Below are 14,318 nucleotides of genomic sequence, written 5' to 3' on the forward strand. Positions count from 1 at the left end.
TTTAAACCTTCCCAACTCAGCTGCATAAAAATAATAATAATAAAAAAGAAAAGGGCTGCAAAATGGTGTGGTTTAAGATGGATAGGGTGAATCAGTCCTAGAAAAGCCAAGAATACCCCCTCTGCCCCTAGCACACACTGAAATTGCAGTAATTTTTAGGCTGAAAATTAGCTTCATAAGTACATTGCATCTAAATATCCCAAATTATTGAAAAATTCAATTCTTTCTCTAAAACATACTTGGCTTGGATGAATTACAGAGAAGTGGCATTTTGCAGTGTCTGAACATAACTTTGTCAATTAGCTTTTGTGTAATTCTATACTGAATACAGCGTCAGGCTCCAAACCTGCCTGATCTCTGGCTTAAGAAAAACACTCAGCAAAGCTCCCACAAAATCTCTTACATAAAAACTTGTCTTCATTTTCATATTTTGAATATTCTACAGAAATGATTAACTGCATTGCAAAGATACTAAATATTTTACAGAGAAAAAAAAAAAAAAAAAAAAAAAAAAAACAAGAGAGAGAGACTTTGAAAATAACTTTTGCCCAATATCTTTAACACAAATAATTTCAAAACTTTAAAATTCTGAAAGTGTACATTCTTTAAACTGCAAGTTGTGTGAAAGATTTCACAAGAAACAAAAAAAAAAAAAAAGAGCTCCCAAATTGAGTGAAACTGAAAACTGGTATTCTGCTGGAAGAAACTTAGTTCTTTTCCATCATGCAGCCTTCCAGTCAGGCTTTTGGACTTTCTAAACGAAACCCTTCCAAAAGCTAGAAGATACATCTTCTAATGCCAACAGGTTTGGTTGAAAAACCCTTTAGAAAAGTTCATCTTGAGATGCACAGGTGCATCTTGATGATGGTGGTGGTCCCTCGCACTCCCCCTAGCTCAGTGCCAGCAGAACTGGCTCTGTGCTGTACATGTAGTTGCCCTCAGACTGATACGCTGACAGCTGCCTGGCATTTCCATTTCCAGTGTGGGCTGCATGGCACAGCCTGCTTACTGGACAATATCTTCGAAAGCTGAGAAATCCCTTCTGAAGATAAAAGGAGCAAAAAGGTCTCCCTCTCTGTTCCATGAATTACTTTTCTCCGCCTCTGCTGCATATTTCTGCTGTATTCTTTTCCATTATGCATTCTCCCAGCATCCAGTATTTCCTGAATGGCAGAGCTGCCAAACAGGAGTGCTACCAGCCCCATCTGACAGCACATCTGTCAGTCCCCAGCCTCCACAGCTGGTCTATATTTAGTTGGGTTTCCAGTACGGCAAACACCAGTCAACCACTTAAGTAACTCCAGGTCAAATGTGCTCCGAGACTGTCCGGAGCTTCACGGCTTGGATAGCTACTCATCTACCAGCAGTCTCACAGCCTAACCATTACCTTTTGCTTCAGCTAGGAACTTTTTTGCATAACTGTCCTCTGCCTGTGTTAGATATTTCACTTTCTCAGGTCCTGTGTAAATATAAAGGTTTCCAAGTTCCATCTGGTTCCAGTTACTCAAGCAGTAGAAATACACATGCTTCAGGAATTTGCAGACGGAGACTTACTGCCTTGCTGCTTATAAAATCCTTTACAAAGTTCACCATGCTCTGTTGCCTACTGATATACCTGTAGTCTGTAAAACAATTTCCCGCAAATTTGCTTACGTTACAGAAACAAACTGGAAGCTGGCAGTCTCGGGCCCTTCTCTCTAATAAGGCTAACCTGCCTTCACTACTAAATATGGCTTTATAATACACACGCGCACGCACACACACACACACCCTTGACCACCAAAGACTGCCTCTTCCTGAAATCCCCCGTTCATATAAATACAGGAAGTAGAAATAAGAGAGGCTAAAATCAGACCTTCTTGGCAGTTTGCTTTCATTTCAGTGCTTGTTTAGTTGTCTGCCCTCCGATACTACCGAGCCTGAAGCTGGTTTCACACATCCTCCCCCTGCAGTCCCTTGAAATACCATCTTCAGTACAAAACTAAGGATGTGGAGGTTCTGCTCAGCGATGGCAAGGAATTGCTTTCTTTACCAAGGAACTCTAAAGCCACTGTGAAACAGAAAGTATCTTAAAGTTTGCTGTAATGATGAAAACATCAGCCGGAGACAAGGGAGCCAGGGATGACTCAGGGTAAGTCCTGAAACTTAAGTCACTGTTTTTAATAACTATGTCGCTTTGCTTTGCCCACTTAACAAAGAGCTCTTAACTGCATTTGCAAGCTGGCTGGGGGGGGTTCAGCTACACAATCGCTATGGTGTGGCACAATCGTGCTGTAAGTTACAGTATTTCCTTTAGCTAACATGTTCCAGCTGAAAACAAAGTGCGATACCTTTGTTTAACTCCAGTCTCAGCTATTTAGGGAAGAATAAGCACAAATTACAAGCTGCAATTTAGGGGAAAGGACAGAGTAAGGGAGTTCTGTGCTATTTGGAAACGTGACAAATCCTTCCTGGGAGGCTTGCTTTGTTTCTACTGAAATGCTGAGAATTGGGTAAGGGCTCGTCCCTACCAGCTGGTGCTCACTCCAGCCCTACCTAGCAAAAGTGCACACAAACCATGTCCGCAGACTCCCAAGAGACTTCAGACGTACTTTTGGTTAGGAAAAAACTTCGGGCTTTCCTTGCTCCTGGCAAACAGGCACGACACCTTGCAGGTTCATGCCCCAAGAAAACATAGTGGGAGAGAAAATATGTTTTGACTGGGAGGACAGTCAGCTGCCGGGGCTCCAGGATCAGGCTGGAATCTGCCCAAGGCTCATTTATATCATAAAGCTGATGCTGAAGCTGAGCGTTTCTGTTTCCTGTTGAAAACAATCAGGGGAAAATGACACAGCTGCTGGAACTTCCAGTCACCCCCTTGGAAAAACATATAGTACCAGATATTAAGAGTGCTTTTTATCTGCCTGACACACTTAGAAAGACTTTTTCCCACGAATGAAAGCTCCTAGCTTTGTCTGTGATGGGTGCAGTAGAAGAAGCTGTATGGGTGGGTGGTTACGGTGTACTTGCATTTTCAGTCACTGAGTGTGCTGCAACTCTGTCTCCTTTGGCTTGCAGCACACACAGTCAAAAAGGAGGTAGAAAAGCTGCTGACAGGCTGCTATAGCTCCACCATAGCACTGTCCCAAATGTGCACATGGAGTGCAGGGGATGGAGGGAAAACCCTACATTGCAACTGTCACTGCTTTTGCCTTCAGATATTTACTGAGTCGCAAGGAACAACATTACACCTGGTCCAAGGTACAATTACTCAGTTCAACTCAGTGCTAAACACAAAGGGACAAGGATCACACAGTCATAAGAAAAGTAAAAAAAAAAAGAAAGAAAAAAGAAGAACCCAATCCCAGCTGACTGACAAGTAGATAGCAATCCAAGGAATAGGTACTTTTCAGATACTCCCTGCATTTGTGATAGTTGAGATGCCACATACTGAGAAACTGAAAGATTTATACTGTTTATCTCTTTCTTAACTTGGTTGAAAGTTAACACATGCTTACAAAGATTTGCTTTCAGTTTAGCTTTGCAGGAGAAAATAAGCCACAAACCCTAGATTTGGGCTGTAAATAAGTGGATGAAGCATGAATGGGCACAACGCATGTGTTCTTCATAAATCTATGAGCATCTGAATAATTTACCAACATACTTTTATTTCATTACCTGATTGTCTTTATTTACAATCTATCTCCCACTCTTAAATAAGGACTTAAGTAATTAAAAAATGTGTTTCAACTTTGTTTGCATGTCACAATATTGCTGAAGATCCTAAAAAAAATTACACTTCAGCGAGCATAGCTTGTATGTAAGGAAGTAGAAATGTGACTAACTGATTAAATGTGACTTTTTGGTTATGTTCACATGGAGTTAGGCACATATTCACAAAGTATTTGTAGATAAAAATAGTAGCTCTCAAAAGAGATAGTAACAGAGGCAAACTGATGATGGAGAATTTGGACCCAATTTAAAATTCTGTGCACAAAGATTTCATGAGCAATTGCTGAGATTGTACCTTTGTCCACCTGGATTTTAATTATTTAATTAATTAATAATTTATTGTGAAAATTGTGAGTTATGAAATGGGAAAACTTCCTTACATGCACAGAAACTATGGTAGTGCTAATTATCATAGGAGTACCCTGGCAACTTGGAAAGTGTCTGTGTATCTGGTCCTTGCAGTGACCAAAGGGTCTGTTTTGCATGTAGCAAATCCCTAAGGAGGTTGTGCTGACTTACACCTCTGAAATGGCAGGAAGATGCTGGGAAGAAATCTGCATCCAAAACCAATAGCTCCTCGGAGACAGATGTGGGGAGAAGGGTATCAAAGGGCTGGATAAAAATCAGTCTAATCAGATTCTTCCAAAACGAGTTGGAGAGGAGCAAGGAAATTATAACCAGTTATCCTAAGCTAGAGTCAGGCTAACTCAGCTAGGAGCGTTAATAAGTGATGAGATCACAAAACATCTGGAGAAATGTGAGCTGATTGAGCCTGGTGACCACAGTTTCATGAAAAGGTATATGCCTTCATTCCAACATCTGGGAAATGTATGGAGGAGATGATGAGAAGAGCAGACAGGAGCCGAGACAGACATAATCAGCAATATGCAAACATTAAATAGTCATTGAGGACAGTGGCTGGTGCAGGCAGTTGGGATAGGTTACAGCAGTTCTCACTTGTGGGGCACCAGGCTAGCTAATGAAGTGATGACTGTACATCTTTTTGGAGACATGTCTTTTTGGCACAAAACCCACATCACAATTGACATTGATTTCATGCAGTGAATGTAGAAAGAAGAGGCCAAGAACTGGAGGAGTCTGGGAACCAAACGACTCTCATGGGCTCACAGATCTGAGCTCCAGAGGGGACTGATTTGATTATCTAATCTGATCTCCTGTGTCGAGAATGCCAGAGAACATCTCTGGTAAGCGTCCTGTCAAACCCATCCTTTATGCTTGAATGGGAGCTTTTAAATCCTTGTTGGCCAAAAAAGCTCTCCTGCCCAGGTTACACACCTGGCTCTGCAGTGGGGTAAGTCTAATATGAACATTTTCAGGCTTGAATTGAGAAAACAATTTTAAAGAAAAACACAGCTCTCTTTGAGAGCTGTCCTATGAGAAGAACTATAATCTAGGATGGTTTGAATTGGTGAGCAGGTAGTGTTGGCCTCAGAAGGTCTTGGGCACAATGCAGAGTGCTGCTGAACAAAACCCTCAGCCCAGTACATGTGGGGAGCTGTGCTGAAGCGGGGAAGGGACAGTTCAGGTAGCTGGAAACAAACCAGTGTTATCAAATCTCTCTGATGTCTGTCAAGCTCTGATAAAGGGGAAGATTTTCCTTTCCCACAGGATGGTGCTTCTCAGGAAGGAAATAACTGTGTTGCACCAGGATCAGGATATTATTGTAAAGATACAAAGAAAGAGGTGTTCTCTAAAGAGGCTTGGTGCACTCACAGAGTGGACTTATGTCTCCTGAAATTCAATTAAGAGAAAAGCGTGTTTGCGACCACACTGACTCATCGTGTGATCACCAGCCTCAGCAGGTGCTTTGAGCACTTTGTGCAGTGGTGCTGGTGCTAGCACAGAAGGCAACTGGCCCTTCGATACCTCGGGTCAGACCACACTCAAAAAGTTGTCCTTCAGCAGGGAGCTCCTCGTCATTGCAGACAGTCCAATGCCAGCGTTCATAGGAATGGGGGCATGAACGTAAGCCGTGAGTGATCTTCTGTTCATCTCCTCTCCACTACAGTTTCAGCTAAAGATAGTTTCTCACTTCCTGTCCTGAATGGCTACGCGCTCTCTTGATTTTCCAACCTAGAGGCAGCATAGGCTGAAAGATGCACACGTGTCGCACTCTGTGTACAGCTATCCGCGCTCAACGGTGTGTCCAGGAGGGTGGCTGTGAGGATTGCTTGGCGCAGCTTTGGGTTGGCTCCATCCTCTGCTACACCACGTGCACACAGTTCATGTACCTCAGAGAGGATCTATTTTGTAGTATTTTTCCTACTAAAAATATTGTAGGTCTACATTTTTACTTATCCATGATTAAGTATAGATGGTTTCTCAGAGATCAGCAGCATAGGTTTGTGAGACTCAGGAAGATCTCTAAATTGACCTGAAAAACAGACATTAGATACCTAAAACCGGTCTATTAGAAAAAGAAGCTGCAGCAAGGTTCAATTCCCAGAGCCTTAAGTGCTTGCCTGCTTTGATTGCTAAAGAGCACGGAAACCTGAGTTAGTGAAACTAGGACAACATACTGTCCATCGCAGACCTTTAACCATTGTAATTTTGGACGGGAGTCGATTTATTGCATTTGGGAATAGAAATAAATAGTTCTTTGGGGGGGTCATTAGAAAGAAAAGGCAGCTGTTTGGAATGGCTGACCGAATTCTGGTCACAAGAATTGTGACAGAACCCACAGATGGCTCTGTGAGCAGAGGGTCATTGAAAGCCCTGTGTCCCTGAAGACTAACTACACTTTTCCAACTAAAGTGTGAAGCATTCATACTACCAAAGAAGATTTCAGATTTACTTTTAGAATAGTTATGCATCAAAACAGAAAACAAGAATGGGCAAAGTCTGTTTTACCGCAGAAAAGTGTCTTTAAGGCTTTCAAAACACAGTGGAAGCAGTTAATGCACAGCCATGCTAAAAAGGCACTTAAGCAGCAATTCTTGGCGAGAAAGCACTGGTCTAAGGGGTGGTCCATGATCCACCATGTGTCCTAGATTACTTTCCACTTTTCAGATTTTTTTTTTCTGTGGTGCTGAACGGGTATTTCATCATAGGTAATTGAAGTGGAATCTCCACAGTAAATCTTCACCTAGGGCCAGATTTGCACTAGGAGTAGGACCGAGACTTAATCACTTGTTTGGCTTTAATTCAACTTCTGTCCACCCCACCCACCCCTTACACACATGCCTCATAGGGTTCAAAGGAGCTCCTGTGACCTCTCACAGCTGGGTACAGTCCCTAGAGAGTCACTTCTTTTGTCACCAAGTACAAAATCCACCTGCCTCCTCCTCCTCCAGCTTCTCCACCCCTGGGGCTCTGGCTGGCTGGCCATTTACAGCAAAGCTAAGCCCACAGGCAGTAGGATTGTGGATGGGTTTCTCCTCAGGGGCACTGCAGCCTCATCCATTTGCCTCAGCTGCATTTGGATTACTGAACCAGTTTGAGGCAGGGGCCCTAACCAGCAATGAACATGCTGGTGCTCATCCATACAGAGGACTGGGGATGCTACTGCAATACAGATAAGTAAATAAGTAGGTCCCTAAATAAATGATGCTTATTTTCAATAATCACCCAAAAAGTCATGACCTGCTCACTGATCTTACCCTCTCTGTACCACAGTTGTCCCACATACGAATTGTAACTGAGTAACAGCACTATATCATCCAAGCAACGTAGGAATTGATTAATTGAAATTTGTTAGGAATTTTTAAGGTGGCAAAAGGCAAGATGATACTGATGTTTAGGAGAAAGGCTTGAAAAACATTCTTCTGTTTGGAGGAGGTCCTTTTATCAGTTTCTCAAGGCTGCAAAGTCTGTAGTAGAAATCCTGCTGGCCAACTAATTCTGTCTGGCTTAAGAGAAATAATTTGCTCTTACAGGAGGTTCAGTTTGAGGATGGAGAGAACAAAACCCTGCTAGTCTTTGGTTCTCCCAGTTACATTTGCCCAAATTTTAAGGGGTTTATGTGTGGAGAAATAAGTGATTTTTTTTTTTTACCCTTGTGAATATTTGTGGTCATTATCTCTGAGCTGGAGGGGGCTGGAGTGCTTGTTGTGTATTTTATAATGCTAAAAACCTTCAAACATTAGTATTTGTACAGGAAAGTATGTGACAAATTCTTTCTTAAAACTTGGGCACAGCTAATACATAAGAGATTTTAAAAAGGTGCTTTCTTCTCCAGAATTAGCTGAATGAGAGGAGGCAATGCCCTTACAGCCCTAGTGGGAATGGCTTGGGTCACTGCCTCTGTTATCAGAGCTGTAGGACTTACTCAAAGCTGGGCAAAATTACTGGAATTACTAGCCATGGACTGTAGGGGTCATAACACTGCATTAATGGAGTGAAACCTATAGGGGCTGCCCTTGAATTTGAAGAGCAAATTGCCCTGGAAGGTATGTATATATTACTGAGCCCTGGCCAGCATACCCACCAGTCAAACGAAGGTGGGCAGTGCTTCCAGGAGAGCCAGCCAGCAGGGGAATACTCTGAAAATCATGTTGACAGGGGCACGGCACATCAATACTTCAAAGCAGGGCACGAAAGGGTGCTGGGCACGCCCAGGCTCCAGCATTGGTCTAGGTGATTTGAAGAAAAACTGCAGTGAGAAGATCGCTGACCAGGGGCAGGCCTCCTGGCGGACTAACCACCAGAAAGGGTGCACAGCATTTGCAGGGGTTGAAACCTGGCTGTCAAATCTCTGCTAAGCTCCTGCACAGGGTAGAGTTGTGTGTCCGTGCGTGAGGGTGGCACCCCACCTTCTGTGGAGGGACAGTGGAGGCTGGTACACAAGGCTGCTTATGCACATGTTGTATTTTCTGCCAAGACCCTTGGCACCCCACTCTCTCCCTGCAGCACTCTGGTATCGACAAGCTGCTTGAACAGTGTAGGAACACGTGTACAACCCCCACCTCCCCCTGACTGAAGCAATCCCCAGGCGTGCACGTGGCCGAGTTGGAGCTTTTCGCTGGTGTCAGTCCGGAGCAACTCCAACAGAGAGAAACTTAGACAGAAATCCCTTCCAGGCTCTTGGGTTCTTGCTTCTCAGACAGACAAGGCAAGCTTTCAGCTGGTGTTTTTTAGCTGTGAAGTTTGTGTGCGTATATGTGTGTTTAAATGCATAATAAAACAGCGCTGCAAAGCAGCTGTGGTCAAGCAAGCAGAGTTATTTAAGCTGTGCAAATATAATAGAGCAACAGGCGTCACCCAATATGGTAAATATCGTAGCCGCAAGCCTTTCCTTTGTCCATTTTGTGCCTCTCTGAGCTATCTAAAGTAATTCTACCCACTTCCAGAAATGGGATCTCTAAATCAATGTATCTTGCCAGAGTGGGAATGCTAAGGTAATGCTTCCCTCGAGGTTTCAGCTGTGAGAGGTTTGGAGTGCTTAGCTCCTCTTTGCCTGCACCCAAAATAGTATAAATCTTTTTGCAAGTGAAGATGATTACTTGAGCAGCAAAGGATTAGCAGATGTGAGCACTGCATAGCTGGTTATGCTAGTCACATTTTCCTAAATAGATATTCTATTAGATGCACACAAGCCAGGGAGTGCTGAAGAATGTAGCTCTTTTCAAACAGATGAATATATACATGCGTATCAGTGTGCCTTTCCCAGACCTTCCATCACCTTTCTGCTGAACAGGGAATATGTTTATGGTCAAGTTAAGGATTTCTGCTTTCTGCATTACTGATACCTTTAAAAGGGACAAAGCTTATTCATTATCTTAATGACATTTTATGATTAATATAAAGCCCTTGTACGTATAAAGAGAGGATCACAGGATGTTTCACAAATGTGAAACAGCAATTAGCTGAAGACAGATATTTACTACAGCTGCTGTAGGAAGGGAAATTGAGGCACGAGCTCATGGAGCTGATTTGGTTATAGTCACTCACTTAGTAACCCTTCAATCCTTGCAATGCATTTATTCCCTGGACTTGCTCTCTACCATTCTTTAAGTTTGGGGTAAAGCCAGAAACAGAATCCAGTTCCCATAAAGCCTTTTCTTTTCAGTTTTCTGCTGGATTAGGATGCTGAACCAATTTCCTTAGTGGTTACACTGCCTCTAGATCTGAGGCAAGAGAAGCAGCAAAAGCAAAGAGGGGGGAGTGTGTGCAAGTGCGGTCCGGGGACTGCCCTTTCAGCAGTGTCCTTGCCATTGCCCTGAATTAAGAGGAGCATGAAACTATGCTCTAGGGAGTTGTTCTCTGAGCTGGACTGCAGTCCTGGCTAAGATCTGGTCCTGCAAGGGCTGGGGCTGCTGGCATTTGCTCTCTGCAATTTGTCTGTGGGACAACACTGTTTCTGGTGGGGTTGAAAGACCTGTCTTAATACTTGAAGTAATTCCTTGACTATGTTAATTAGTACTTTCCATTTGCTTTTGCGAGGCTAATGAATTGTTTGGGAATTTTAAATGTTTTGTTGAAACCAAGTAAATATGTTCAGCCCTTTGGATGCTGGGGAAACCTTGCCAAATGTAGGGAGTCCTCACAGCTCAGGTGCACTCCTCCTGTGGCCCTCTGGAGAAAGCCAGTTTTATGAAGCCTCTGTCTTGTAAAAGCAGCTGCTGGGCAGAACTGGGAGCGGTTGCTGCCCCTTATGAACTCAGTTAAGTTGTGTGCTGCTTGGGAAACTTCACCAAGGAAACAGAGACCAAAAAATAGCAGTCTGGAGACTGGCAGCCCTGCTGGCTACCTGCAATGCTGTTCTGCAAATTGCTAGCAGACTTGTAGGCAAAAGAAGGTTGTCCCACATATTTGGCTAAATGACAGCCCGGGACCTGGCCCAACCTTTCATCGTGCCTGCCAAGAATTTTTTTCTCTCTTCTCTCTTTCCTTTGTTTTCCCTTGAGTTCTCTCCAAGGAATCTGTCACTCATGATACCCCACACAAAAAAAACAGTAACCAGGCGAAGCCCAGAGCTTCTCCTGCTGAATCAGCAGACAGGAGGGAGGTTGGCTTTGGGTCACTTTCCTTTCTGTCTGGAGAACAAACATGTAACACAGGGCATTTTGGTGTAATTTTGTACTGAGTTCCCATCCTAATTCTCTCTCTGGCAAGTTACTTTAGACTGGAGCTCATTGGTAACTTTTCCAGCCAAAACCTAAAGTGACAGTGGTGCCCTCCCTGCGGGGATGGGGCCTTGGGGCTGGGAAACTGTGGTGGAGTTTGCCTGAGGGGCTCTGTGAAGAGCTGGCTGTGAGAGGGATGGGTGGTAGGGGCTGCATGGTAGGTCCCTGGACCTGGGATTCTGGCATCTCCCACTGTAGTTGGACCTAGCTATTTAGATCTAGCCTGGGTTCATCCTGCCTGACTTTAGGAGCTAAATTGTTGTGTTTGATTTAGGAACCTGTGCACCTGTGAGCATCTCTGGCCTTACTGGAGAAGCAACAGCTCCAGGGAGTAATTCAGGGTGCCTGGTGCCAGTGGGGTGAATCCCTTTCAAATGTCTGTGCTTTGCTGAGCTGAGCAGGGAGCTGGGCGAGAGAGCTGTGTCTAACACGAGGCCTTCTTCTGCCCTCTCACCCCCTCAGTCGAATTGCCTCAGGTCAGAGACACAATGGTGGCCTGGAGGGCAGGGGAGAGGAGAGGGGAGGAGGGTGCAGCACTGGTGTTTTGGGGAGGACATAACCACGGCAACACTGTTATGGATTGTCTTCAGCTGTTGTGAAGCCACAGCCTTTGGGTCATGGTTTATTTATATCACAGCCCTGGTGGCCAAGTGACTGTAAGCACTGTTAGATGAACAAGTGAGGGTTTAGCTGGGGCTGTGGGAGCTGACAGACCTACCTTGCTGCTTGGCAGGTTTTGCAGCCACACGCTGAGCTCCCAGCTGCCGCAGGGACAGCTTGAGGTGTCTGACACATCTCCAGAACCAGCCCTTCGGCCCCAGGCTGTCCAAGCAGCACAGGATGGTGAGGGCCATGCCCACCGGCAGGGCAGGTCACTCAGCTTAGCCCTGCAAGCCAGAGCACCTCTCTCATCCTTGCACAGGGGGACCAGCACTCTTCACCACCTTTCCATAACCCTGAAATCCCTCAACAAGACATTTTCTTCTTTGTCTTCTTCCCCTGAGAAAGCAAATCCCTAACTTCACATCAGTGTGAATGCAGGCAGGGATCCTGTCAGATCCCTGATAAGCAAGGAATAAACACACTTCTCCAATGCCTAATCAAAATTTAATATGTGGAATTTGAAACTGCTGGAGTAAGGATAAAAGGTGACAAAGAGTAAGTTCATAAAGTTAGATATTATTTTTTTTACTAACAGCACCATGTGTTGAAATGCATTCACACTGAAATTGGAATGAAATCTTACCCAAAATATGAAAATTTTTGTTTAAGTAAGTTTGCAGATCAATGACTGAATGACCAGTCTGATGACCCTTCACCCAACGGGAGGGGCACCTGCCTTGAAATGCTGAAGGCCCATTTCTGCTTCTTGAGATATCACAGGGCAAGAGTTCAATGGATTTATTTCCCTTAGTGAAACAAACATTTCTATTTGCAAATCAAGACTGAGATAAACTTTTGCAGGTCTTTCTTAGAAGAGGGGAAGACTGCTTAGTTTCATGCAAGTCTGTGTGGTTAGTGCCTTATATCTCATGTATCTCATATGACTACACTAAATTCATTCACAAGGTGAGGAAAGACATTGCATTTATAACTATTTTTTAACATTTATAACATTTTATAACTCTTAAAGAAGTTTTTCCTCTGACATGTTATACAACTTTAACTCATTTTTAATATATAGGATTTGAAACATAAAGGTTCTGTTTAAGCAAAATTGCAATATATTCTTAACTAATTTTGAATTTGAGAATTTCTCCTTTATTTTCCATTTCCCTTTCCCCTCTTTGTTAAGTGAACACAATTTAGAGAAAACATTCCCAGGGATCTCATTCCTCTCTTCCTTCCTGGCCTGATGAGCTGGGAAAGGGCGAGGTAAAACCTCCAATAGCCCTGGCCCTTCAGTCAAAACAAGGTACTCTGTGCTTCCAGCACTTCACATATTTTTGAAAGGCACAGAACAAATTCATCTGTCTTCTGTCCAGCTGGTGGCTCTGCTGGGCCCTTCTAGTGCTCTGACGCCACAGGGAGAGAAAGGTTGCTGACTTTCTTTTGTTCTTACAGCCTAGGAAATTGTTCCTTTTCTTCCAAACATTTGTTTCTGGTTCCTGCACCTCAAAAACCTTTCCAGAGAAGTTAAAATAGAATTACCCAGCAAATACTTTTGCAGCTTTTTGTTAAGGAAAATTTGTTTTATTTGGCTTCTCTGGCCTTGGCAGAAATGACTTCTGGCTAGTCCTTCATTTCAGAAGCTCTCTTCTTTGCAGTGAAAGGGCCTTGCAGAAGTACAAATTATTCTTCATTGCATGCACACAGAGAAAAATCTTCAGTTTTGCTGATATGCTGAAATTCCTAAGAGAATAATTTGGGTTTGAAACAGGCAAAGGTCAAATGACCTAAGAGCTCTGATTATGAATACGGGGGAGAAAGACTTAATACAGCCACTGTCTGTTGAGCAGTAAGAGCAGTAAACCTTGCAAAGGGGTAATTTGCTAAGGCTGGAATGTATGTTTTGACTGAGGAATAAGAGAAAGACGGTTGATTAGATTGAGTCAAACTGTTGAGAACAAAAAATTGTATGTGCAAGGTTAAATAAAGATAACTAGCATTTGTGAGTTAAGTACAAGCTAATTCACATTGCACCAACAGAACACGTTCACTCAAGCTCACTGTGGTGCTCACATGCATTAATATCTGCATTAATTTCTACATTAATAATTGCAGGAAACAGATGGACTAAGGAAAACAACTTGGACTGGGTTTTGAAAGAAGGCCTCTTCCTTCAGGGAATTTTTGACGTTTGTTCTTATCTTGTTTTTGCCCGGGTCATGGCTGTCAGTGATGGACTGCTGGTTTGTCAGTAGGGCTGACCTGGGTATTAGCAGCAACGTGAATTAGTTTGCATTTTGTTTTTTTTTTGTTGTTGTTTGTTTTTTTTTTTTGTGCACATGCAATTCCTTATAATATACATTAAATGGAGGGGCAGGCCTAATGAACCTAAGAAGCATAGTGAAAGTAGTAACTTAATGAGCATTTAGGTACACCCTCCTACTCCTTGAAAGGACTCCTGCAATTCACGTTGGCTGACAGGAACAAACCAGAGGCTTTGACAGGAGTTTTGCCACTGCTTCGTTGAGGTTGCTCATTACTTGATAGTTTGATACATCAATTCCTGATCTTCCAGCTGTACAACTAGTGGTTGCACCAATCCCTGCATGGAGTATAATAGTACTTTCTCATACTTTGTGATTTCTTGTGGCTTCTGTGACCAGGATGGTGAGTGCCTGGTGACTTAACAGCAGATGAGCTCTCAGACAGGGTGATGACTTGGCCAACAGCTATGAACATATACAGGTGGGGTCCAGCTGGGGAGAGGTGGATACCTGCGGTCTGTGTGTACAACCCCCTGGTAGTGTTCACAGAGGGGGGCATTTTGGAAATCCCTGGTGGGTAACAAAAAGCTCACCAAAATGAGCCTTTAATTGCAGGGTGCAAACCTTCACTGCTGAAGCTGAGGGTGTC

General features: G+C 43.6%; 1 protein-coding gene across 2 annotated transcripts in view; it reads left to right on the plus strand.

Moving 5' to 3' along the window:
- Positions 1 to 1,747: 1,747 nt before the first annotated feature.
- The window catches only part of RIN3 (Ras and Rab interactor 3), a 75,153-nt gene continuing 62,582 nt past the window's right edge, over positions 1,748 to 14,318 (plus strand). For both annotated transcript variants that reach the window (XR_014694085.1, XM_084522764.1), the window contains exon 1: positions 1,748 to 2,131. Coding sequence is in view for 1 of the 2 variants with exons in the window: in XM_084522764.1 (XP_084378890.1) it covers positions 2,085 to 2,131 (47 nt within the window). In the remaining variant the exon portion in view is untranslated. The remainder of the gene's footprint in view (positions 2,132 to 14,318) is intronic.

This window comes from Aythya ferina (genome assembly GCF_964211825.1).
Source record: "Aythya ferina genome assembly, chromosome: 5".
NCBI classification, from domain to species: domain Eukaryota; kingdom Metazoa; phylum Chordata; class Aves; order Anseriformes; family Anatidae; genus Aythya; species Aythya ferina.